The sequence below is a fragment of the Phasianus colchicus genome, chromosome 3 (genome assembly GCF_987193195.1).
Source record: "Phasianus colchicus chromosome 3, bPhaCol1.hap1.1, whole genome shotgun sequence".
Lineage (NCBI taxonomy): Eukaryota > Metazoa > Chordata > Aves > Galliformes > Phasianidae > Phasianus > Phasianus colchicus.
In genome coordinates this window covers 63,977,934-64,005,308 of record NC_143438.1, presented here as the reverse complement: position 1 = coordinate 64,005,308, position 27,375 = coordinate 63,977,934, and the positions used below count along the sequence as shown (strand labels likewise).

At 40.6% G+C, this 27,375-nt stretch overlaps 2 protein-coding genes across 13 annotated transcripts in view; both read left to right on the top strand.

The window, feature by feature from the left end:
- The window catches only part of UBE2W (ubiquitin conjugating enzyme E2 W), a 37,345-nt gene extending 31,310 nt beyond the window's left edge, over window positions 1-6,035 (top strand). For 2 of the 4 annotated variants that reach the window (XM_031604839.2, XM_090137724.1), the window contains exon 6: window positions 3,237-6,035. In XM_031604839.2, coding sequence (XP_031460699.1) covers window positions 3,237-3,292 — 56 coding nt within the window. In that variant the 3' untranslated portion in view covers window positions 3,293-6,035. Of the gene's footprint in view, window positions 1-1,013 lie in introns of all 4 variants that reach the window. The other 2 variants (XM_031604840.2, XM_031604841.2) reach the window with 2 other exon arrangements.
- Window positions 6,036-14,791: 8,756 nt separating this feature from the next.
- STAU2 (staufen double-stranded RNA binding protein 2) overlaps window positions 14,792-27,375 on the top strand; it is a 165,912-nt gene continuing 153,328 nt past the window's right edge. For 4 of the 9 annotated variants that reach the window (XM_031604845.2, XM_031604843.2, XM_090137722.1 and 1 more), the window contains exon 1: window positions 15,572-15,677. The gene's annotated coding sequence lies outside the window, so the exon portion shown is untranslated. Of the gene's footprint in view, window positions 14,862-15,067; window positions 15,212-15,571; window positions 15,678-15,701; window positions 16,065-16,137; window positions 16,500-27,375 lie in introns of those variants that run through there. The other 5 variants (XM_090137718.1, XM_090137719.1, XM_090137720.1 and 2 more) reach the window with 5 other exon arrangements.

Genomic DNA, 27,375 nt, shown 5'->3' with positions numbered 1-27,375 from the left:
TTGCATTCTTATCCATTTTTTTCCTTACATGTACAACTTTTTTGTTCCTTGCCCTCTTAATAAAACAAAGGCTCTTTTCTTTTTTTCCTCATATGTAATAGTATTGAGGATGTAGTGTTTTCCCAGTGAGAATGTAGAACTGTTTGCTGCTACTTCTCTTTTTACTGTTCATGGATTTAGTAATGTATGCTGTTTGTATGGCTACCTTTTCTGTGTGTGTGAGATTACAAGAAAATGCATTAATGACTGGACAGTAAGTTTGCTTTCTGTTTACAAGCTTAATATCTCCTGTTACCAGTTGCAAATATCCAACATGTTGATATGTGGAATGAAAGGTTTAAATGGGTAAGTTTCCTCAGGCAAATATTTATATTTAATATTTAAAAGTGTAGTGCAGAAACGTCTGGTGCAGTATTCTCTTTTTTAATAGGTCCAGTCACAGTACTTAAAATTCAGTGAATATAAATATTTTCACACTTAAAGTTTTAGTGTTACAGGAGTGATCTATTGCTTTTGCGTGGTTTGATCAGCTATAGTTTGTGTTGATTCTTGAGAAACATAAAAAAAGTGTTAAGATGGGAGGCATCTGGATAAACCAACTCTGCTGATACTTACCAATTCCTTCTGAAAGGATTTCTCAGTTTCATAAATGGATGTAGAACTGCTTTTACTTCAAGGAGGGCAAAATGTTAAGCATATTTGGTATTTCCTTTTCCTTGTGTTTGACTTTCTAAATATTGAATGTACTAATTATTGTCCTTTTAATTGAGTGCTTGCCAATACTAACACACTTAATGTGTGGATAGTAGTTTGGAAATTTTATATTTTATACTCTCATCTCTTTTTCTTGAGTCATTATTGAACAAAGTTGTGAACTTATTCATTTGGTGTGTTTTCACTGCGTCTTAATTTCTATGCCAGGAATTGCTTATGCATACATCTCCTTGGTAATTCGGACTTAGTATTTACGGCGAATGTATAAACATTCTTTTTTTTTTTATCTTATTTTAAAGATGACACATGTTGATGCCACCATTTTGTGATCCTCGTAGCAGAAGATAGTCCTACTGAGAAAACGAGCACTTTGATCATTCAGTCTTTGAACTTTAACCTTTGACTGGAAGTGACCTATAGGCAAAGAAGACTACTTCCTTTGACTGCATTTTTACTAGTGTGCATTCTGGGCGCATGTTGATCGCTGGTTTAGTCCATGCAACTGACATGCTTTTATTAGTCATACAGTATTAATGCAGGTGTCCAGAAATGTCAGAATAATTCCATTATTTTTATTTTAAGCTTTTGGAAGAATTCCAGGTCTTCATGTATTGTGCAATAACACTGAACTCCTTTGCGGTTTTGGTGCATCCATTGCCGGCAATGGACATTGTACCAGGGAAAGGTTTTGCTCCTGCCACAAAAAGATTGATGCATAATACAGCTTGGGAAAGTTTCAGATATTTGAATTATAAGCAAGGGTTCTACCTGTACCTTAAAAGCCACCCCATTCTTTTGTATTTGGATTCTATGCACTGTGATCACAAAACTAGCAGCATGAGTTAACATGCTTAGCTGAAGGACTGTAATAAGATCATTGCATATTTATTAAATTGTTTGTCTGCTGTCAAATTGTTTTGACGTGGAAGGTTTTTCAAGTGACATTGGCAGGGAGGTACAATGTTATCCCTATGGTGAAATAAAACTACTTTTTGTATATAGTTATTCATATCTCTGAAGCAAAGGTATGAGTAATTTAGGGTATGAATGATTTAATCAAGAATTTATTTTGGAGATAAGAGAGGATGGCAGTGATATAACTGAACTTGCTGCAGTCCATAATTGGGCTTGTAATTTGTACTTTAGAGCTTTTTCCAAATAGATTGCACACTGTTATTTCCTGCTAGCCATCAGCATGAGCCCTACTGCCTACACCAATATTTCATTTATTTATGTGTTTGAAAGAAATCATATAACATTTTTGTTTGCATTCACTGTTTCTTTTGTTGTTGTATGTCATGTTTGAATGTTACAAAATATTTTGATTGAAAAGCTGAAAAGTCTGAAGTTATTTTCATGTAAATTATTTCTTTACCTTGTAAGCATCATCTTGTCTTTTAATCCTGTACTATAAAAAGAAAAAAAAAAAATACATTTTTGACAGAGGCTTAATGTTTTGACAAAAAAGTGTGGACCTTCTTATTTAAGTTTAGACTAAAGTATATTTTCTTAACTTGTTTGTCCCTCACAACCATTATGTTTTCTTTGATTTGTTTTTCCTCCAGGCTTTTACTTCACCCCTTTCCCCCTCCCCCCCCCCCCCCAAAAAAAAAAGATGAAAAAGCCTAAAACCAGACTGATGTATTTTCTATGGAGCAACATTTTATTGAAATAATAGATAGTTGTTCTCACCACTCTGTAATATTTTGATACTGCAATTAGGTTATCTTTTTAGGAAGCACTTTTATAAACTTAATACCTTTACATGTATGCAAAATTTCTATGACTTTTTTTTTTTTACTGTTGCCTTACTGTTGCACTCAAAAGTAAAGAATCAAGTGGTCAATATGTGAATGTTTAGATGAAGTGACTACTTGATTTAAAAAAAAAAAAACAAACAGAAAATCAACAGTGACACAACCCAGACTGAATAACTACAAAAACAAAATTGGCTGATAGTACTGAATTTTTTAACTGCTGTATAATAACTGACAAATTTTATAGCCTTGTACATACTTCTCTGTTATCTGATGTTTAAAACATTTTTAAAAATCACAGAAGCATAACTCAGGGTGGATAGAGTGGATTTGCTTTGGAGAAGTATTTTGTACAACAATTATTGATATTGTCAGTAAAGTGAGGCTACAATATACTTCAGGAACTGCTATTTTTTCTACTGTATTGAAAATATCTCTTGGCCTTTAAAACGCAATGGTAAAATCTAGTTTTGGATATAAATTTGATGTATATATATACTTTCACAAAGAGCCTTTAAAATCTAGAATTCAGATTCTTTTAAGAGCCAAAAATAATCATTTTAAGCAAATGAAGTAGTTGTGCTCCTAACTTTTTATTTAGATAAATTTTATTGCTTTAAGTTAATCAAATCTATTATTTTTGGAAATGTTTCATATGAATGAGCAGTGATCTGAATATTTAATCTGTATATTCTTGTTAACTGCTCTCTATTATTGATTGAAAGGATTGTCACATCTTTGAGCAATTCATGTATTTTCGTACAGCTGGTTCACATAACGGATCCTTTCAGATAGTCCACAGTGAAGAGACCTTATTTTGATACAAGGTAATGTGTCTGAAGAAATGGTTAAAGTGCATCTTCTCATATACTTAAATCTTTTCATATGTTGGATTGCCGTTCTACAATACATGATTTCAAAGAAGCTTTATGACATACTGTATGTATTTTGTTGGAGTTGTGTGATGTAATGCAAAGCATTATGTTTTTTTGATCTATGCTATCACATGGACTACAATGAAGTTAACTAAATTTATGCTGCTCTTCAGTGAAATCCTCTGTAATAAGAGAAAAAGAAATCCAAGGTAGATTAGAATTTACCTCAAGTCTTCTAGTTTACAGTAGAAATGCATTCATTGGTTCTCTTGTAGATTTATTGGTAAGTTATCCTATATAGAGAGGGCAAGGACAAGGCTTACATAACACTTGAGCCCTCAAATTAATGCAACTATTCTGACAATACTATGGTGCCCTGAAAGGGGGTTTAAATTAGATGAAGGTGTTGCCATCCTTTCCATAGGGTGAGCCTGTGTATGTAATTTTCTTTTGCTTGGAGTTTCTCACATGAAATGGTTACAGAATTGGCTTGAAATGATCTTGCTTTTATTTTGTGTCAATGTTAATGTTGTTAAACACTTTGTTTTTGTGTTTAGTGTCTTTATACTATAACACAATAAATTCTTGTTTTAAAATAGATCACAACCCTTGAATGTAAGTACGTGTGGACCTTTTCGTGGTGGAGTGCAGGAGCATTGTTCATTACATTCAGCTGCTCTTGAGACAAAACTGTCCGTACTTCCTAAAAGCTGTGATGGATATCCAGGAAGGGATTTCTGTAGTACTGAAGTGTCTCCTCTTTCCTCCAGGCAACATCTGTTGCAAAGCTGAAGAAAATTATATCTTTAGAAAACAAAACAAAGACTTAAGATATAATAAATAAAAGAGCACTGAGATTACCTTTCATTTCTCATAGATTTTTAAATAGTTCCATGCTGTTGTTCTTCATTGTTTGACAAATGCTTTGTATATCAATGGGCAGTGGGAGTTTCAGATGTTTGTTTACATTTAGGGGAAAGAGATTTTCTGTTACTTAATTAGCATATGTCAGCATTGTTCAATGAAACTTACAGTTGCTTTCAGTCTGGCTTCTGTTTTGGAAAAAGCAAGACACAACATCTAAGGTTTTAAAGGTAAGGACTAAGGAAACTGTAAGATCTACATGTTAGTAACTTTTAAAGAACAGATTAGACAAACACTTCCCATGAAAAATTTATATATAATGAATATTAAGACTTTTTGATGGGGTTTTTGCTTTTGTTGTTGTTAATGTAGACATTTGTTAAAATTAATAGGTTTTTTTAAGGAAAAAAACACCTGTGGCACTCGTTTTTTAAATATGTCTTGTTACTTTGTGATAGTGGAGTTGCATATTATCTACCTTTGTTGGGGAAAGCTGCTGTAGTTTTTGCCTCCTTGATAAAGAGTTCAGCATTATGTTGTGCTGTACACTTAGAATGAAGCCTCATGAATACCAATCATTCTAAAAAGACAGCTGAATAGCTGAGTGTTGAACTGAATAAAGAAAACTAAATGACCGTGTAATATTCCATTTTCAGCTGCAGCTGCACAGGAGACTGAGAAGGTTCATTTGGGATTTCATTTGTAATGCAAGTACTTGTTGGCCTGTTGTTTCCAGGACCTCTAGAAACTTTGCAGACCATCAAGATCATAAATGCCTTAAAATAACTTGAGGAGTAAAAAAAAACCAATTCTTTCTTTTACTGTATTAAAACATAATTCAGAAATACAAATTTGAAAATATTTAGCTACTGCTGTTTATTTTTACTGTGATATCAGCAATTAGGGTTATTTTATTCTCTTGCCATAGTTTTTCTAATTACTTTAAAAAAAAAAAAGTGTTTGATTCCTTTTAATCAGTTTTGTAATACTAATGTCTCTTGTACTGTTCTGTTTTCTGGTATTTAGAATCTCCACAATAAGACCTTTAAACTCCTGTCTTGTTTTCAGCAGTAGAGGAACCTATTCTGTTTGAGCACTTCTGTGTGGATTCTGCCAAGAAGATCAAGATTAAATCTTTTCAGATGAATATTCTGGGCCTTTTCCCAGAACTACAATATGATCTGGACAGTGCTCGTGCAGTACTCCAGTGCACAGTGTTACATCTTTAGAGATGAGATGAACAGAGCAGGTTTCCAGCTATTTAGTATTCTAATTAACTGTCACTCGAAAGGAAGAACTTGTTCACCTCTTACCAACCTCATGCTTCACATTCGGCCTTGCATCTAGCTTTGTCCCAGTCTGCACTGAGATGATTTGGTATGTTAAACAAGTGGGAAATGAGCCAAGAAGATAACGTGAAAATTTTTCTTCTCCGTTAGCAAACTGAGTCCATGATCCATATCATGGATCCATGATCAAGAGTTTTGAAGCTTGTACAAGAAGGTGAAAGGATTGAGCAGCTGGGAATTGGTAGATGATGGCTGAAACTTGATTCATATATTTAGGATTTTCTGTATATTGTAAAGTACTAGAAACGTTGTTTTACAGGAACTGAGTTATATACAGTGAGAATTCTGGAAGTCTGGACTGCCTGTGGGTATCTGTGGTGGAAAATATTCTTTCTGTATGTTTCAGCTCTGTTTTCTAGTAAAAATCCTAATGGTCCAAAGCCTTCAGGTAGTCTATTACATCTCCGTTTAGATGCCTCAAGTATCTGTGCCCAGGACTACTATTTTGTGCCCCTCTGCTCCCCCCCCCCCCTCTTTTAAGAATTGTTTTTAAATATTGAGGCTGCAAGCAGTTATTGGTGTGAATGTTTTTGTGTATTGTTTTTTTGTTGTTCTTAAATTTGCTTTGTAGTCTGCTGCTGCAGATCTGTTTCAAAATGCTTGAAAGCTCATGTTTTGTCTTGTGATTGTCTCATCTCTTGATCTGTGATTTGCATCTTTGCACTTCTATTATTTCAGACATAGTTTTTAGAGAGAGTGTTTTCAGCTTGTCATTGCTCAGGTGGAGCAACTGGATAAAAGGACTGAAATAGCTACTGCTGTGTTGCCTTATTAACAGGATCACAGAATTGTAGAGCTGGGAAAGGACCTCTGGAAGTCAACCAGTCCAGCTCCCTAAAGCAGGTTCCCTAGAGTAGGTTATACAGAAGATCATCCAGGCAGGTTTTGAATATCTCTAGAGGAGGAGACTCCACAGCCTCTCTGGGCAGCCTGTTCCAAATGCTCTGTCACTCTCAAAGTATGGTTGTTTTTTTTTTTTTTCCCACGTTTGTGTAGAACTTCTTATGTTTCAGTTTGTGCTTGATGCCTCTTTTCAGCAGTGCTCAGTGACAAGAGCCTGGCCCTATCCATTTGATTCCTCCTTTCAGGTATGTATAAGCATACATAAGATCCTCCCCTCCTCCCTCCCAGTCTTCTATTCTCCAGGCTGAGCAGTCCCAGGTCTCTTGGTCTTTCCTCGTAAAGGAGGTGCTGCAGGCCCCTAATCATCTCTGTAGCCCTCCACTGGACTCTGTAAAAGTTTCCTGCCTTTCTGAGGAACCCAGAGTGGGACACAGTACTTCGTGGTTAGCAGCTTGCCAATTTTTTTCCTGACGGACTGGACTCTATCACTGAGATTGGAGGTTTTCAAGTGAAATCCACACCGTTTGTCATCTCACCCCCTTCTCTGAAGGTCTTTTTGAAAAGGCAGATTAAATGTGATGGTTTTGATATCTATACTTAGTCAGTAAAGAATGGCAGCTGTCATTCTGACTGACAGTGAATTTGTTGCAGAGGATCAGTCTTCTCTCTTATTCTCTAAACTGTTTATATGTCTACAAAAAAATATTGGTAGCTGTGTTTCATGTATATGAGAAAGTACACTTTTTTAAATTGAATGTAGACAATTTATCGATGGTTAGTATTTAAAAAGTAGTAGTATTGGAAGTATGTATCACTAGGCAAACAAGTTGCAAATACCTGTAAAAATGCTCATATGGATAATGATTTAGAGTATATCTAGCCTGAAGTCTTGGTTTGCAACAGTATTCGAACTTTGAAGGGAAGAAGAAATTGGGGGCATTGGCCTGCACTGATGTGCTGTATATCACCCTGAGTTTAGTGCTCTTTTCAGTCTTTTATGCATCTGTGCATTACGGTGTGCCCCAAGCAGCAATTTCCATTTTAAGCATCATGCTGAGGTAATGGATAACTTTGGTCTCCTTAATAGGCTGGACAATCCTGTGTTGTGAGTGTTTTTCCAAATAGTCCTGTGAATTGTGTTCACTGACAAGTGATGCCATATGGAGATAAGCTGTGCTCACAAAGAGGGATTAATGAGAGTTTGAAGATCAGTTTTGATAGATTTCTGTGATTCTTAGAATATTGGTGGTGGCTGATGGTAGCGTAGGAAGGTTTTTTGGAGAGGGCAGCAGTAATTGCACCAAGCTGCATGTTTTACATTATGAATCTCTTGAAGAAAGGGAGATGAGGGCAAATGCAAAGGCAACTGTGATAATCATGTAACTGATGGAAAGGCCAGAGTTTTTTAATTTTTTATCAAGATCCAAAGAAATAGTATTGGAAAACCTGTATCAGTTTGCCAGAACGTGCTAAATAAAGAAAAAACCTGGCCCAATCAAACTGCAACTCAAAGGGTAGATAGCCTTCTCTACAAATGGAACTAATGGCTTTCTCTGTACCTTTACAAGTTACTCCAGAAATCCTAATAAACTCTCAGCCAAATAGACTTCATACTTTGCCAGACAAGAGATTCTGAACTTTTGCAGATGAAAAGTAGATATAATGTGATACTTTACTGTGTGTTATTGTAATTCTGGAAGTCCTTTATCTTCCTTTCTTTATTTAGTCTACAGGAATAGATAAAATTGCATCACTTGTGTCTTCATTATATCCCAGGTGTTGCAATGGAATGTTATATAGAAAAGCTTTGAACCTTTTTTAAAAACATACAAATACTTCTTTTAGTAGTCTTTACACTCATGTAGATGTCATGTATGTTTATATTATCTACATCTGTGCTGCTTGGTAATTTTTCTTAAACTCATTTCAGCATTTTGTGAAAGCTAACAACATTTTAAAGATTTACTACTTGTACACAATGTGAATTGGTGTTTTACTTGGAAGGCAAATTTCCTTATATCAGAGACTCTAGAAAGCTTTACGTCGTACTGAATGATTTAATCTTCCTAAAAATTCTGAAGCATAAATTAATGTAAACTTTTTATCCAGTATTGGATGTTCCTTAGTTAAGTACGACAAGAGTTGTTTTGTGCCAGCCAGCCCAGCCTGAAGCATTGCTGAACCCCTCAGGGTTTAATGTCTTAGGATTCTATGTGGAGTAAATCAAAGTAAATAAATGGGAAAATTTCTGGTAATCTTGTATAAGCTGTACTGTTTTATGGTAAGAGAGCTACCTTGAAATGCACAAGGAAGTCATTATAAAACCTGCCTGATTTTGAGTTTTACTGTTAGGTAAATACACATTGTGACAAACTCCTATTTTTTTTCTTATTTACAAAACACTGTTGCTAGATTTAGGCTCTGGAAAGGAATCTTGATGCTGGGTTTATGCTGGAACTTGGCTTCTTGTTTTTGATCTCTACAGTAGTTTTATGTCTGGGTAAATGTTAAAGATGCTTAACAAATCTTGCTTTGGTCACACGTTAATCTGGATCGAGATCAGTGTACATCCATCTCAGTACATATGCTATATTTTACCATATTTATTTTTAGCTATTCATTTTCTTTAAAAGTGCTTCTACATGTTCATTCTTTGTTTTCTTGAAGGTAAGGATAAAAAAGAATTAAAAAGAACTTGAGGAAAAGGAAGTGAGAACTTGCCTGTTTAGGTCTTGAAGTTGAAACCTTAAGAGCTGCCTGAATTTCAAGGTTATCGTTTGTTTCTATTTTTTCTTTTAACAAATGTGTATGTAAAAACAATATTGTACCTAGTTTCAAAGAGAGCTGTATACGTAGTGAAAAAACTGTTTGGAGAATGTTGGGGTGGTGTTCTTCTGTCTGTACAGTGCATTATAGATTGTTTTGTCTTAATGTAGTTAACAAATGGTTAAAAAAAAAAGTGTGTGTATGTGTGCATGTGTGTATATGTGTAATGGATGAGAAAGGCCTGGCTCAACTGAGTGCTGTAAAGCAACATTTTAGAAGAACCATCCAATTAACACATTTGTGTTGTTTCTTAAAATATTTTGAAACTCCTTTAGCCCATATTGCCATTACCCTGACAGCACCTAGTTGCAAACTGATGATTTGGTGACAGTGCAGGATAAGCTTTTTATGGATGTGTAGTTTTTAAATTTTCTTAGCAGACGTGAAAAACCTTTACTAAGGATAGTAAACTTAATTTTGACAAGATTAGAAAGTCATGCTAAGGAATGCTCTGAAGTCCAAAAGACTTCATCTAACAAATAATTCTTATTTTCAAAATACATTGTTATGATATTCTCTGTTGTCCTATGGAGAAGTTCCAACGCTAGTTGCTCTAACACGCACGATATGTGGCAAACTACTTGCATGGTAAACTCATCTAAAATTGGCTACTTGGTAGGTGGAATTGGGTAGTTAAGTCACATTTGATGTGTGTAAAAAATGCATAGGTTCTGTATTTCTAATTGATGTGATACTATTTAGTAATGAAAAAATGAAAGGCATAAGTCACAGAATCAATAATTCTCTTCAAACAGGATATCATTTGAGTTGCAGTGCTGCCAATTGTCCTTGCTTTTGGTGTTTCCATTCAAGAGTTCACTGTAAGCTTATGAGCATATGTAGCCAATAACTTTGCTTTAATGCCCTGTTGATTGTGATAAAGCTTGTATATCGTTACTGATTTCTGTTTACAATACTTGTAACTTTTGATTTATTTATTTCTGGGAGTATAAAACGCTTTTTCCTATATGAAAAGTCCACATACTGTTGTGTACAGAGGGTTTCTTATTGTGTGAATTCATGTATGACTAAGATAGTCCTTGTTCCAAGAAAACAGTCATTTGGAGCCTTACTCATTTCACATAGCTTTGAATTACTGTATAATTTTATAACCTTGCCCAATTGCCTTATGTCTTTTTTCTTTTTTTTCCAGTGAATGGTTTAATGTCACTGGAAAATATAATTCCTTTTCAACTTGTTGCGGGGTGTATTCACTGTCCTGCAATAAAAGGAGTATTTTAGGAAGACTAGGCTTTGTCAGTTGTATAATCCATACCACAGCAAGGTAGTTAAGATTGCTAATGTAGTGCACAGCGTGTTTTTTATTAGTTTACCTTGCATAGCTGGATTGAAAAACAAACACTCTGTGCATTATGGAAAGCACCTTTCTACTGATTTGCTTATGTTCAGCCTAGTTGTGATCTCTTAAATCTACTTCAGGTCAACTTATTACAGTACAAAAACATATTTTGCTATGAGTAAAATATTTAATTTTGATGTGCAACACTGGCCTGAACTGAAAGATTTTAAAAGCTCAGATTCCTTCTTCTTTTTGGTGACTTAGTCTATGGAAGTCTTTGATTTGAAAAATGTAGTAGGTATGGTGATGGTTAGGTACACCCTCTCACCAGCGTGGCCAGCGTTCTTAGTATGGACCCTGGTGTGCAGACAGAGCTCTGCTCTTGGGAGTGTGGCTTTGTGTGTGTTTTGAAGTGTGCTGCTGTGATCTGTCTGCAATGAGGCAATAATTAGAAACCAAAGCACTTCAAGATGGGCGCGATGCTTTCTTGCAACACCATCAGTGAAAACAGCACCACGTCTGGACTTGTTCAAAGGCCTCTTTACATAGTCAGAATGCTATCAGTAAAGGGAAGGGGAAAAAAAAAATCTTGTAAACAGCAATTTATTTTTTAATTACAGAATCTATTGCTGCTTTGGCTTATGATTACGCTTTGGCTTTCCCATACTTTTCTCATGAGTAAAGGCAACATAATAAGTAACAGACCCTTCTAATTCAGAAGCAGACACACTATGATCTCTAGGTTAGTAATTCTTGTATTATTCTCAGTAATTCATCAAGATAGTTACATCTGTCTTCACTGCCTGCAGTCAGGAGATTTGAGGCACTGATTAACCTGAATTAGCTTTTTCTTTTACTCCTAAAACATTATGGTCTGTGTTTCAGAGAGATAATCCAAAGCTAGTTTTTTGTAAATGTGAGGAAAACATTAGAAATATGAGAAGTTTTCTGTGTTCAGTGTAGGTGGTGGACTTGTCTGCAGTAACTGAATACACGCACACAAGTTCATACAGTTACCCTGCCTAATACCTAGATGTGCATGAATATGCATAACATTCTCTTCAGTTATAAGAAGGTGGGATGACTGTACATGAAGTTCTTACAGTTCCTTGTGTAGAAAATAAATTAGGAAGATGTGTGATGATGCAAATAGCTGACACAAAGCCAGTCATGTCTTTATAACCCAAAACAAATTAAATGTGTAAATTCAAAGTAGAGGTTTAGGCCTACTGCTTTATTGCAGTTTTGGATACGTGAGCTAGAATAATTAATACTGTGTAGTTTTCTTAATGTATGAGTGCAATTACTACTATGTACTATAAAATAATTTGCCAGTATAATTTTTTTAAATTTTCACTAGTATTATTAAAAGGGCAAAGTATTTATTTAGGCAGGGCTTGATTATTTCCAGCACTGATGTATGAGTACAATGCAAACAAATAATTTCAGGGAAATGCAATTCTACCTGCAAAGCAGTCTGGATTTGGGTCAACGGCCAAGTAATGAAGAACTGCCTATTGTACCTTCACGTGGAGAAAACTAGATGCAAGCTGGTGGTAGCAGAGTCAGATTTGTTTGGATTCACTTTGGTGGTGTGTTCTTGAATAATGATATTTTTAAAAGAATGGAGGACCTCAGACTTGTGCAATTAACTGGAAGTGATGAAGAGCATTGAATATACAATGACAAGCACAAGTTCTAATTCATTTTGATTCTGGAAGTGATTGTGTGATTCATCTGCTGTAGGGAATTCACATTTTAGATGTGAATCATGAAAGATGATGTGTGAGTGGTTAAAAGTTTGCTGCTCACAAGTCTTTACTGGAAAATGAAGAACAGTTTCCATTAGCTGAGAAAGCTCTGTATCGTATTTGTAAAATTTTCAGTTGTATCATGGTTTGTTCATGTCTGTCATTCTGTGTCCTACACAAGGTAATATTGGTTTTAGGCACTTGTGTAACATACATTGTTCATAAATGTACATCTTAAAAGTAGGGCTAAAAATAAACATTTTATCAAAGCCTGAAAAGGTCTGCAAGGGGGGCTGTAAAATTTCCATCCTCAAATGTTTGCAGAAGTAAACTGAGCGAGGCCCTGAGTAACCTGCTGGACTCAAAGCCACATCCAACTTTAACACTGGCCCTACTTTGAAGGAGTTGAGAGGCTGTAGAGCAGATGACATCCAGAGCTCCCTTCCAACCAGTTCTACTGCTCTGATGTGTACGTTGAAAGCATGCACCTGCTTCTGTAGTTCTGTCCATCTTTCTTGTTAAATACATCACTGTGTGGTGGACTTTTTTGGAGCACATCATGGGATCTGTTGAGGAATAAAAACACATTTGTTGATGACAAAGTGTTGGGCAAGTCACAGCACTCTCATTGTGTACATATGAAGTAAAGTGGATGTATGCATGAACCAGGCACCTCTTACTGTCAAAAATCAAGATTTTTTTTTAATGATTCCGTTAAGTTGTTCTTACTAGAGATACTGACTGGCTTTTATCGTGTATCTTACGGTAGAAGGAAAAAATCATAAAGGTACAGAAAATTTAAATGATTCCTGGTAAGTTTTTGGATAAAACATGCTTTTTTTTTATTTGTATACAGTTTTCTTTCAGATTTATACTATTTTTGACACAATGTATTAAGATATGAGATTCATCTGAGTTTGTTTTTAAGAAATTCAACATTTTTAAACTAAGTTTTTACCTGTTTGACGTTATCATACAAATGTTGAATATTAATAGCGCAGACTGGAGATGCTAGGAGCTTGCTGGAAACACAGACTGCTGAAAGCTTAGATACAGTGCGATAGGGTTCTTCAAGCTAACAGTCAGTTAAAATTGCTGTAAGTAAAAGCAAACAAACTTTTATAGAATCTGTCGTGATCCAGCTTCTAAATGACCTTTGCTTGTGCAAAAGCTTTTGTAGTAGCCTCACGAAAAATATTTGCATTATATATTACAACAGAAGAGTACATAAGGAATTATATCCTACTGTATTCTTGAGCTCAATTCTCACATGAAATACAAGGTAAGGAATGTCAGAAAACTAAATGGATGAATGAGAAAGGAAGATGACAAGCTGCCCCAGCTGAATCAAGGGTGTGTATAAAGCTGTCTTAGCAACTGCTGCATTCCCAAAAGTGTATTTAAACAAATTATGTCACAGTAGTGTTCTGTTAGTGTGAATAAAACCTCCCTGTCACCTCGGTACTCATAACACCATCCTGTCACTAAGCATCAGTATGTGTACTTGATGTATAAATTGTTTCTATATACAAACATATACAACATGTCTGGGGGTGCGCTATTAGGGTGCAGTTATATCCCCAGCACATGGGAAACTGGTTGAGGTCCATCCATCATCATGCCACACCAATTCCCTGCTTGGTTTCAAGACGAGGTTTTAAAATAATTCCATGGAATAGCATAGATGCTGAAAGAAATGCAAACTTCAGCTTTGTTCTGATCATGAGCAGATATCTGTTGGTTTCAAAAATTATATTTGATGCATCTGATGTTCCAAGATAGTCAGAAATTAATTTATTTCACCTGTGCCTCAGTACTTTTATTTTTCTATTTATTGTTAATTTAAAGGAAGGCTTCATTGCTGAGAAATGGTTCAGCCTAAATCTGGCATTACAGAGTGCTTTCCATTTTGTTTTTCCTGCCCAGCCCTGTATTGCGTAAGTGACAAGCAAAGCCCTGAAAGATGGCACTAGGGACGATGCTTTGGTAATAGAACCGTAGGATTGCTGTTGGTTGGAAGCCCTTGAAAAGCAGCGCTCAGTGTTGATAACCTGAAGGGGTTTGCAGCCTCCCTGGGCAGCTCCTGCCTGGGAAACCGAGGTTTTGCCACTGCTGCTGCCTGGGGCCTCCGGGCCTGTGGCCACTGCTCCACGAGGGCAATAGGTAACAGCTGCAGCAGTTGCACTCCTCTTCACCGTGTGTGTTGCTGCAAGGAGCCGTGGTTTGATCGGACACCACGTAATCCGTACGGACTGAGATGCTGACATCAGTCGTGTTAATCACATTCAGCTTTCCTCTCGCCACTCCTGCCTGGGAGAGGCGAGGAGCCTGAAAGCAGGGCTGTTGGGCGCCTGGAGGCAGAGCGAGATGAATAAAACCGAATTACAAAAGCCGTTCTCCTCTCGCCCCGTATCTCTTCACGCCGTTCGTTCCCCTGGCCACGCACGTAGGTTTGCCTGCATGCCTTAGCGCGCAGGCAGCGGCGTCGGCATGGGCCGGGCTGTCGGTAGGGGGCGGGTTACGGCCGGGGGAAAACGGGAGGAAAGGAGAGGTAAAGCGCTGCAGGGCTGCTCTCGGAGGAGGTAAAAGCTAGCAGCTCGGCGTGTGACAGCTGCCGCTCAGACGGACGATAACGCAGCTGGAGTAAAAGCTGATTCTCCCCGGGGGGGGGCTCCTCTCTAGCGCGAAACTGAAAGAACCGTGAAGTTAAAAGGACGGCGGGCGCAGCAGGGCGAGCGCCGGAGCGCTACCGGGCTCATCCGTCCGCCCGCTGAGAACTTGCGGGCGTCCGCGTTCTCTGTGCTTACGCCGCTCTCGTACGGCCGCCTCGCGAGGAGCCGGCCCTGCTGCAGCACACGCGGATAGCGGAGCTCCTCGCTCGGTGCCGCCGCCGACTCAGTGGCCGGGGCCGCTGGGGCTTCGCGCCTGCACGGTACTGGCAGCGTCCAGTCCGCTCCGCTTCGTCCCTACCCGGGGGCGCCGCGGAGGGCCCGACGTAACCGGCCCCAGCGGCGCGGCAGGAAGGGGGGCAGCGGGCAGGCGGCACCGGCTCCCGCGGTACTGCTGCCGCTAGAGGCGCTGCGCGCCCTCGCCGGGCCGGGAAGGGATGCGGACGGGGCCATTCGTGCTGCGGGAGCGGGGGGGAGCGAGGCCGCGGAGCTGCGCCGGGAACCCGCCGCGGGCGCCGGGGGCCGGAGGGGGGATGGCGGGGCGGCGGGCGAGGCCGACGGCGGGCGCGGGGCGGAGGGCGGCGGGACGGCGGCGCGGCGGGGCCGCGGCGGGAGCGCCGGGGGGGGGCGGAGTGGTTGGGGCCGGCGGCGGCCGCCGCGGCGGCGGGGTCAGTTCTCTTTAGTGTTTGCCGATGTTGGAGGCGGCTCCGAAGCGTCCCCGGGAAGCAGGTAACGGGGCCCGCCGGGCGGCCCCGCGCCCCTCCGCCGCGAGAGTAGGGCGGCCGCGGGACGGGGGAACCGAGCCTCGGCCGGAGGGGAGGGGGCTGCCGCAGCCATGATGTCCGGGTTCTGGTCCCGCTTCTCCTCCTCCCCGCTCTCCCCCCTCCCGCCGGCGCGGCGCGGCCCCGGGCAGGGACTCCGCCGACCCCCGGGCGCCCTCCTGCCGAGGCACCGCTGCGCCGGGGCTGGATGGAGTGGAGGAGGGGGGCGGCGGAGGCGGCACCGACTCCGCCATCCGCCCCGCGGCCATCGCCGCCGCCACCTCCTCCTCCTCCTCCTCCTCCTCCTCTCCCGGGCGCCGGAGCCGGGCAGCGGACGGCCGCCGCGGGCAGGCAGGTGGGCAACCGGCCGCAGCCCCCGGTCCGGCGCGGCCCTGGCCTTGGGGCCGGGCGTTCGGGCTCGGCTCGGCGGAGCTGCGGGCCGGGCCTGCCCGGAGCTGCGCGGGGAGCCGGCGTGGGATGAAGCGGTCTCGCTCTCCTTGGCCTGCCGTCCCCTCCCCGGCCCGGTGTGCCCGCTCCGCGCGGCGGGTTCGGAAATTCCTCGTGCAGTAGCGTTCGGGCTTCTGCACCTCGCCCATCCGTTCGTCTGCGTTACGTCCGTTGCCTTCGCTTCATTCACCGTCCTCTTCTCCTGAACTTGGGACAGGGTCCCAAACTTTGCCAGCAGGACTGCGCTGTCGCGCTCCCAAAATGGATGTCGGTGTTCCTTCCATGAGGCGCCTGGCAGCGGAGCGGATCCCGGGGGCTCGAAGGCTGCGGGGCTGTGTTTGAGGTGGGCTGGAAGGAGAGGGATACGTTTTGCAACAGGCCGAGGCCCTCCCTGGCCTTCGGGTCTGTGGGAGGAGAAGGTTCATCCTGAGTGCAGTGTGGTCTGTATGGGGCCGCTGGGTGTGGACTCGTGGTGCTGCCTGCCCAGCTCACGATGTCTAAGCGGCACCTTTCCTTGGCAGTGCACCCACCCCGCGTTGCCCTGTGGCCGGCAAACTCCTCTGCCTGCTGAGGAGTGTCCCCTGCGCAGTTACTGTAGTACCAAATAAAGTTGGATGCGCCGAAGAGTGGGTGGAACATCCCTTCTGCTACTCCTTACTGTGCCTCAGTGATTACTGAGGAAATGTGCGTGGATTGCCACGGGGCACAGGTAAAGCTATGGCTCCGGTGTGGCTAGGTGGGGTTGCACTGCGCTCCTGTGATTGAGTGCAGGTTGCTCTGTGCCTCACTGACATTGCTGCTGCCCAGGAGTAAAGCCTGAGATGTATAGCGACTCCAGGTTGGGAATCTGTTTTCTAAATACGGGGAGATTCCACAAAGGTTTTGTTCTGACACTGCTGCTTGTAAATGGTGCCAGGTCTGACAGTTCCCTGAATGAAGGCTTTCTAACATCCAGCAGCACTGTGGTTCCCAGCACCAGCTTCCAGTCATTGATCCTCCAATTTGCCCTAGAAAAACTCCCAGAGAGGGAAATGCCTGCTTTTGCCATGCTCACTCAGATTCCAGGTGCTGCGATCTGGAGTGAGGCCGCTGCTTGGTTGTGGTTTGTGAGGGAGAGTGCAATTCAGGTTTTCCTTGCTTCAAGGAACTTTGGTGATGTTTGGCTTTGGCAGAAGCCATTCAGTTTGGGTTCTGGTCAGGCTGCAATTTGGAGGCTGGAGACTTCGTGGAGATCTCATTCCCAGCTTCAGCTACCTCTTCCCTCAAGAATAATGTCAAAGTAATAACATATATGAATAATCTTCAGTCCTGAGCTGTGAAAGTGGTTTGTAAAAGAGCACCCTGATTTTACATGTAGCAAAACTTTGTCAGAGCAGTTTCAATGACTTGACCAAGTTTAAAGAGGCAATTAACATAATCAGCTCTTTCCCTGGGGGCAAATACGAGGGCTGTGTCTCCCGCAGAAATTTACAAACACAGCTCCACCGCCATCCTGCTGCGTGTTGGTGGAGCTGAGTGTATTGGGGTTATGAGGTGCCACAGAATGACCTTGGAATGGTGTGGTGGGGCAGATCAGCAGTTGCAGCGCTGCTCCTCCAGCCTCTGGGAGGGCTGCACCTGTCATGCTCTGTCTCTTTGCTTTGACCTGCCTGGAGCATGTGGCTATTGATCTGCTAGTCCTCGAAAAGAAGAGAAGCGCTTGGATTGATTGTGGCTGGTCCTTCAAAATGCATCCTATTACACTACTGTGCAGCAAGGGAAGCAGACCTTGTAAGGTGTGCTTATGCAGTGCTAGTTTTATTGTGTGTTTACTTCATGCATACATGTAGACATCTGCATAGATTTCATCCATTGGAGTGCTGAATATCTGCTTCTTCACACCATGTGGATGTGGTGGGGGAGGACCTAACCTGTGATCTGTGGCATAACTCTAAGAAGATAACTTCTGTTAATAAGCTGCCAAAGCTTCACTTTTCCTTCCTTGGCCATATCGATCTGCTATCAGCAGCAGCACCAAGGAGCTCCCTCAGATAGGCCTGCCTTTACCAGAACCAATTATGTTATGTTTCTCATCTTTGGATCACCCCACAGCCTGTATTTCTCACAGTGGTGCCTGATTTTTCTCTGTCTTCCCCAAAGAGGAGGAGAAAGCAAGGAGAAGGATGCTTTCCTAAAGCACCTATGGGTGGTGTTGCTGCAGTCTGTGCAGGAGAGCCCTTCAGGTGCTCATGCTTCCCAGCTACCCTTCTGCTGGACTGACAATGTTAGCATCACACCCACATGAAGATCAGGGTTGTGAGAGTCCATGCTGTGGTCCTGACCTGAACACCCTTCCTTCCCTGCTTGCTGTTCATTGCCTGCTGCTGCAGTACTTACAAGTTCAGGGGTTCTGTTTGGTACCAGGTGTATGAGGTGTGAGATGGGGATGCTGAGAAGCAGGCAGGGAAAAGAATGAGGTGCACATCTCTGTGCAGAGAGGAGGGATCTGTGATGGTGTAAATGTGAGGGGAGCAGAGCTGGTTGGAGCATGTGGCAAACCTTGGAAAGAGGAGAAGTGGAACCTGTGCGTAACAACTAATATATAATGAGAGCCAAGTGCCTTGCTCTTAGTGTTAAAGTCTGCTCATTGTCAGGAAACAGTCACCATCACATTATCCAAAGTGTGTTTGTGTTAGAAGAGCAAGAGTTCAGTTAAAACCCGAGAAGCAGTTTGCCATGCCTTGGTCTGGAAACTATTTAGAATAGAAAAACTTCTTGTCACAGGTTCTCATCGGAAAATGACTTTTGAAAACCTGTCTCTGGTAGTGTAAGACTGAAGTCACACGTGTGTCTGTAGCTTGCAAAATTGGTTCATACTGTGTCTTGACAGCCAACGTTGTGTTTTTAAGCTGGTGGTAGTTGGAGTGTTTCCTGGTAAGTGAAAGCTGCGCTCCAGTTGCTAATAGTGTCCTCACCTGTGTCATACCTATTATTTTTGGTTTACTCAAGTATGCTGCTGTATAGAATGTGACTGATATGTAACAAATTTATTGATACTTTATCTAATAAAATCAGACAATTCTTTCTTTTTTTTTTTAGTAAATAACTTCTTTCGTATAAAATGTTTAATTTTATAGTTCTCTATCCCCATGATCTTCTAATTTAGTCACTGCTGAAATGATAGTGGGGGATTCTTTTTAGACTAATTAGAAGTCAGCATTTGGGCACAGATTTCAGATGGTCTTTGAGAGTGATCATGGTAATAGCCAGTGGCTGTGTCGTACAGCTTATACACTGGGTTGTTTTGCTATCCTTAGATTCTGGAAAAAGACAGCTTGATAAGATGTTGACCACAGTACTACACACTCAAAGGAAGTATTTACAACCTCTTGAAAATCTCCAAAGGGTTGCACTGATATTGGTTGTGCTTACAGTTTCTCTGCCAGCCAGCTTTGAGGAACAGGGAATTAGTGCTGTTTGCCTCCTGGCTGCAGGAAACGTTTTTGAGGGTAGGAGACTGGATTGTTCAGGGCAGCTTCTTGCAGCACAAATGGTCCTCAGTGGGAACAAGAAGACTTCTAGGAAAGTCAAGAAACCTCATTTTTACTGTTACTGCTATTCTTAGTTTCTTTTTCTTTTTCTCTTTCTTTTACTTTTTCTCTTTCTCTTTCTTTTTCTCTTTCTTTTTCTTTTTCTCTTTCTTTTTCTTTTTCTTTCTTTCTTTCTTTTTTTCTTTCTCTCTTTCTTTTTTTTGAATGTGTTATGTGTTTGTCGTTTCCAGTTTCTTGAACAATAAACCCAATTAAGAAAAGTGATGTTTGACAATATAAGGACATGTCAATATACCAGACAAGTAGATTGATTTCTGTCATTGAAGTTGTATTTATTTATTAAAAAAAAAAAAAAAAAAAAAAAAAAGTTCTCAAAAGTAATTGTTTATCTGACTTTTTGGAAAAGAGAACTTTTTCTGTGTCATCCAGACGACACATCCATACAACTGAAATGTTCTGAAGTGAGTGAATCATCACACTGTTCCCAAGGTGAAACTGCAGAGTTGTTGAAAAGCAGCGCTGGGTCAATTTGTAGCATATGCAGTTGTACTGAGATGAACAAAGAACTGACATACTGTTTGTAGGGGATCTGGCTGTGTTATTAGACAAGATAAAAACAAAAAGTAGTCTAAATGTTCCTGTTAAAAATTCATTCTTTTTCTCCTTTTGATCCTCCTTCAGTCCTGCATATTAGCTTGCAGGGCTTTTTCCTTTTCAGAATGTGGTAAACATTTTTTCTTCTTTTGGTTCCAGTCTTATGTTTCTAATAGTACTAAACCAGCCTGCTTTGAGCTGTCTTCCATCTGTGGTGGCAGCGTTTCTCACATGGACATTGCCAGTGTTGTATTGTGTTTAAGAGAAGAGAATACACTCAGGATGTATTCTTTTTGCAACTGGTGAGAGGCTGGGAATCTCAAAGAATAGAAAAAATGACTACAGAGAGGTTTCATGAAAATCTTCTGTCTGTAACTCAGTCCAGCACACTTACAGGTCTTGTATGAAATAGACAAGCTTTCTGCTTCTGTTCTGCAGTTAAGGCTTGCTGTCCATCGTGAAAGGGGCTAAGAAGTTGTCCTGGATCAGGAGGCAGGTAAAGCCCACCCTGCTCTCTGAATACTATCTCTTAACTCTGTTAGATGAATGGGATTTGACCTTTTCAGAAAGGGAAAAAAGCCCACATTGTCTTTTCTTCACTTTTTTTCAACTGGGTGGTCTTCATCAATTAGGCAAAGCATCGAGCAACTGAAAAAGTCATTGAAGATACCAGGACCAGATTCCATTTCTAGAGACTGATGAAGCTATTACTCATGAGGATGTTCTGAACGTGGACTTGAAGCCAGCAGTAGGTTTCAGGAGAAGAATTAATCCATCAGTTTTCTCCAGCTGTTGCATTACAAGACAGTGAACTCACTACAGTACGTGCTTTGGAGGCCCTTTTTCATGTGACCATTACATTAAAGAGTAGCTTTCTTTGCTATCGTTGCAAATGATAGCAAAGGGCAGTGAAGCTGGTGAAGGTTCTGGAGCACAAGTCTTATGAGGTGTGGCTGAGGGAACTGTTTAGGCTGCAAAAGTGGAGGCTCAGGGGAGACCTTATCGCTCTCTACAGTAACCAGAAAGGAGGTTGTGTAGGTGAGGGTTGGCCTCTTCTCCCAGGCAGCTAGTGTTAGGATAAGAGGTAACAGACTTAAGTTTGCCAGGGGATGTTCAGGCTGGATATTAGGAAAAAATTCTTCTCAGAAAGAGAGGTGAGGTACTGGAACAGGCTGCCCAGGGAGGTGGTGGAATTGCTGTTCCTGGAAATGCTCAAGAAAAGGTGTCACACTGACTGGCATGGTTTAGAGCTGTCAAAGACACGGGTTGATGGTTGGACTAGATGCTCTTAAGAGTCTTTTCCAACCTTAATGATTCTTTGATTCTAAGTCCTGTACAGTTTACATTTGTTTAGACACCTCTGCCATCAGGAGCAGAAGAGATGTAGTTGCTCTCAAACTAATATAGCTAATGGCCTAGGTCATTCTCAGCTTCCTGATTTCTTCAGTTTTAGCAACCTAGTTTTTTATTTTGGTTTATGCATTTTTCTCTTCATTTCACTGTCATAAAGACAGGGTAGGGCCGAGCACTGTGGTTGTACTTGTTCAGCCAAGGCAGTTCTAGTTCCAGGACTGGTTTATTAATTCGGATGTCTGTGCTATTAACAATGGATTGCAAACCTCTGTTCCACAGCTTTGAGTCTGCATGTTTACCAGAATTTCTGTTTTTGACACATAACAGCCGAGATGTTGGTTGTCTTTTGGGGCTAGGAGCACTCCATCCCTTTGGTGCTGAGGACTATTCTTGTTGGCCAGTGATAAGACTACATCAGACACATATGTATCCTAATAGCATGTAGTCTCTTGGAGATCTTGGAAAAGTGGGCCCTCCTTCCCTTTTAAAGTGTTTTTTATTTATTTGATTTTTATTTTGAAGGTGAGGAATAGGACTCTTAGATGAGGGATGGACTGGAACGTTAGTTCCCTGGAAGTTCAGAGTAGGTTTTTCTTTCACTCTGATTTAGAGTGATTCCTGAGTCACAAAAATTAACTTTATCCTGATGGAATTAATGCCCTGGAAGTCCTGAAAGCACAATAAGTGGTAAGAAAGAGATTCCTTTAAAGTGAAGCTCAGAGCATGATCCATCTGTCCATTCAGTCATGGACCTGTACTGTTGCTAGCAGTTTTGGCATTCCTCCCATCTGCAGACTTCTTTTTCATTGTCACTCAGTTGCAGGTTCTGTTACCTTTTATTTTGAATCTTTTCACGTTGCCGCCGAATCAAGTTGCACTTCTAGTCAAAGTTGTCCTTTTTTTTTTTCTTTTTTTTTTGTCCTTTCTAATTCTATATCTGTGTAAAAGTTCTTAAAAGAATTTTAAATTTTAATTCACTGTTTCTGGTTATGGTTTTTTTTTCCTGTAATAGTTATGCTTATAACTTCTTCCACATTCAGAATCCAAGTTATTCTGAATCATCAACTGTATGGATTGAGGTCTTTTACTTGCTATTCTGTAATATATCCTACTCCTAATCATTAGTATGTAAGCAGTTGGAGGAAAAAGTCTGCTGCTTTTGTCATGCTGATTCTGTGTACTCACAGTGTGCTCATCTTGAACCAAATCTCTTTTTACTAGCCTCTTTTCTGCTGTTTGTTGTTAGTTTAATATCCTCCTCACTGATGCAGCTATAGAGATTAACCTTTTGCCATTTTGCCAGATGCTTGTTAGACTCTGCTGTGCTGGAATGTGTTTGCTCAGTGTTCAGCAGGTTTTTAATGTTTAGCTTCTCTCTGATCATATAGGCAGAAGTTTTTCTTCAGTGTTTTTTGACTCTGCTAATTTACATTAGCTGAAAGGATCTGTAAGCATAACACTGGGATTTTTCCCCTTTCCAGGATTGCCAAAATCTTCTCTAATCTGCACTTTCTTGTAGAGATAAGAATTTTTTATCACACCACTTAAAAATGTCTGCTCCAAGCATGGATTTGCTATAAGGAATCAGCAGGCCATTGCTTTACTCATGCACTGTGCTGAGTTGTTGCTGATGACTTTTGGCATTCTCAGGATGCTTAAAAAGCTTGAATTGATGGCTGCTTGTTGCATGTTAGCTTTGTCCTCTTTGGCTTTCTCTGGGACCCTCCCAGGCACATGTCTTTTCCCACCTGGTTTGCTGGAGCTGAGAGTTAACGTCACCAAGTTACCACTAAGTAGGATCTTTTCACTTCCATAATTTTTACACTGTTTTCATCTCTGAGCCAGGCTTGTGTCATCAGTTTTGCAACAATTCGTGACCTTGCCCCCAAACTTAGCAACTCTAAACTTTCCTCCAGTTGAAAACAGATCTTCAGCAAGATAACTTGGTACAGCATATCTAGTACTCAGTAGTTATTTTGCCTTTATTCATCAACTGATGAGGGCTGCGTGTGAGATAGGAAGAATGTTCTTTCTGTGGGTTCTCTGAAGAGTTCCTGATCTGACAGGGTAGGCTGCATCTGTTAGCAGTGTGCCCATTCTGCTCCTTGGCAAACGGAAAATTCACCACTTGGGCTGTGAAATGCTCTTTTTGTTTAACTATACTTGCGGGGGTAATAATTAAAAAAAAAAAAAAAAAAGAGGCACATAAACCAACGTTGTATCAACTTCTTTCAGTAAGGCATAACATCCACCACTTTGTCCATTGAAACATCCTTTTCCGAAGGTCTTGGAGCTGTTATGATGGGGAATTGATTATAGAGCGAGGAGGGCTGGTAGGAAGGGAAGTAAGAATTTGTGAAAAGGAAGAATTTCTTTTTTTTTTGTGAAGAATTAGGCATGTTTCTACTGCTTCACTAATCTCTGTTATGTGAAATGATCAGTAGTAGCTTGTCACAGTCAGCCAAAGAAAAGCAAAATCATTTTCTGAATGCCATGACTGTGTAATTTCTAGTTAGGGAATATGTTTTTACTCAAGAAGGGATTTTTGCGTGTTTCAGAATAAAGTCAGAGTTGCAGGAATGTTTTGCTTAGAATCATCTTAGAATAAGAGTATTTTGTAATTTAAAGTCAATCAAAGCTATTTTGAGATGTTAAGAGTAAAATTACAGGTTGTTAGCTCAAAGTGGAGAAAATGCAGCTTTTTTTTTTTTTAATAATTGAATAAGAAGCTAGAATCCATGAAGGAGTTCAGCTTAGATGCTGATATCACAAATAAGGAACCAGTTACAAGTTTCTGAGCAATTCTGTAGTGGCAGCATGTCAAGTCTGAGTCATGGTTTTTCATTGACTTAATCTCCTTCTGAACTTTTAAGCTGATGATTGATTGTTAAACTAGTGGCTTAGGCCGCCCTTCTTCTCGGCTATTTTTCTCCATGAAAAAGCTTAGTTACTTATTTTTGTTTAACCTAAGGCAATTGCTTTTTATCTGCTCATCATCTGTAGTTAAAGATGGTGTGACGTCTTCTGCATACAATGGCAACCAAGAACCATTTCAGTGTAAACTTGTTTTCAGTGTTGGTGCAATATGTAAATAGGTCACTTGAATGACTCATCTCCGAAAATACAAACCAAACAAAAACATACAATAATTCCACATTTTACTGAACTTTAACTTCTGTTCTCACGATTTCTGGAGTCACTAAATCTTCATTTCCTTGAGCCTTTCTGACATGTTTTGTATGGATCAGTTCTGGGATAGCTGTGAAAATTCAGCACTTAGAATCAGTGTTGCAGTCTCTTGATTGTCCTACTCCACTGACTATGGAACCAGGTGAGGTCATATTTTGAAAAAGTTACAGGTGTGGCTGTGTATTGCAGACTGGCTAAGGAGATGCATGTTTTCAGTTTCCAAGAAGTCATCAGTAGTTTAGATCACTTCCTTACCATGACAGTTAAAAGAGTTATGATACTGCTATTGCCCTTTGGATTAGTGGTTGCTCCCAGTCACAGCAAGCTAATACAGAGAAGAACGTGACCCTCTAGTTTTGTGTATCTGATCAGTAAGGTATCTTCATGCTAGTTTTTGGGATTTATCTCAAACCATGATGAGTTTGGTATCTAGAAGGTCTTCCGCAAAGAGGGCTTTGGTGATTATCTTGCTGTTTTGTGGGGGGGAAATTTCACATTTTCTTTTCCATAATAATTCAGGACATCCTGGCTAGGTTAAACTGGCTGTGTCTGAACCAGTATTTGGGCTGGCTGGTCCAGTCTTTTTATTGGGATAAAGTGTGTGGGAGCGTGCAAACTGGGAACTGGCTGTGGGAAATTCCCCCCCCCCCCCTTCCCCCTTTTTTTTTTTTTGACCATTTTCTTTGATTTCTGGACAGCATCAGTGAAACAGGAAAAACTTTTTGATGAGTTTATCTTTGAAAGATGGTGGAGATTTGCATGGAACAGCCTAATCTTTCCCCTTTGTGCTGTGGGTTATGAGCAGGTTGAAGAGCGTTGGAATATATGTCAGACTCAGTTTTTGATGCAGCGGATTGACTTTTGTTATCTTTTAGTTTTCCTTTGGCACTGGAATCTTCGAGTTGATAGTCTCATTCATCTCCCTCATCATTTCACACAGGAGTTTTGTAATTATGCTTCTGAGACTGCCTTAGGCCAAGCTGCTTTCCCCAAGAGATGTTTGCTCTGGTCACAGTGTGCTCTGAGGAATTTTGAATTTTTTTGTTTTGTTTCAGACTTTGCTTCAGTGTTCTTTGATATCAGCAATGTTTTCTAAGACTGGCAGTTCTTTTTTCCATCCTGGTTCAAGATGCATATTAATGAAGTTTCTCTACTTTGGAACTCTGCTATTTATTTGCCATTGAAGTTTCCCATTGACCCAGGTGGCCCACCAGTATGCACAGGACTGGCCTCTACTTTTAATCATAGGCAATGAAATGAACTGTTTGTGTCTCCTGGGGCCACTGGGCTTTGCTGAGTGTTGTGAGGCATGGTGCTGCCTGTGTTGCTCCTTTCTCAGCATTTTGGTGTCAGCCTTCCAGTTGCTATGGGAGCCAGAGGGATGGCTTGTCCTTCCTCTCCTCACTTTCTGCTGAGATTCTCTCATTACACATTTTTAGACTCTGTGTAATTTGCATGTGCAAATGATAACCAGTGTCCTGATCCGTGCATTTTCCTTCATTCTTCAGGAAAAGTCTGATCTTTGGCAAATGCTTTAGGTGTGGCTCTTCAGTCTGCGGTGCTTCTCACAGGAGTTTATTTGCTTCCATAATTATGTCTGTTAGTTTTAATAAGATCCATTATCACTTGTTTGTCTAAGACAGGTTTGACAGTAGCCCATGAGTAGGCTTCAGTTGTCTGTATTTCAACATCCAGTGCAGTTGGAGGTGGAAGTTATCTTGTCTAGTCCTCAGCCATCGCCCAGCTACCCAGAGATAGTGCCTGCTTGTTGATCGCCTTGACTGTACTGATTAGCGGTGTAATGCTTCTGTTTAAACACATGCAGTAGTGCCATTTCATTGCCTTTTTACTTTGAGGTTTATCTGAACCATCTGCCACATAAAATGTCAGATGTGGCATTGGTCTTTAGTGAGGATTTTTGCTTTTTTGAAGGCATCCATTTGTGATGTTTTAGGACATCTCATACGGTGCTTTTAAGCTGTGGATGGGCTACTGATTTTCACAGTGTATTTCCTTTGACTCCATAAGCACTTTGCTTTTATTTGGAAACTTGAATTACAGCTGTCTTTATTCCTCACCTGAATCCTTTGTATCTTGCTGTACAGCTTTGTTATAACATGTAGTTTACTGTTCTGGTGTGAGATGCACCACACACGTGGATGGCCTTACAGATCACACGTTTTTGTCTTGGATACTTCAGCAGTAGTTGCTTAAGCAATTTACTAGTTCAAAAACATTTGATTGTTCCATTATATATCAGAATGCAAATAAATATGTATTTCAAGTTGTATGAATCTTATCTCAGTTGCAGGATAAGCCATTTCTCTTCTAGTCCTCTTGCTAACACATGATAATTAATAGCAATAAAAATCCTCACCTTTGACCATTTTGTTTACTGAGAATGTCTTAGATTTTAGCCTTTTGATTCCATACTTAGTTACCTTATTTGCCTATTCTGTTTTTGTTTGGAAATGTTCCTGTCTTTTCAAAATTAGTAACTCTAAAAAGAGTTGTTAGAAAAGGATTAAATCAGTGACATGTAAGATATTTATT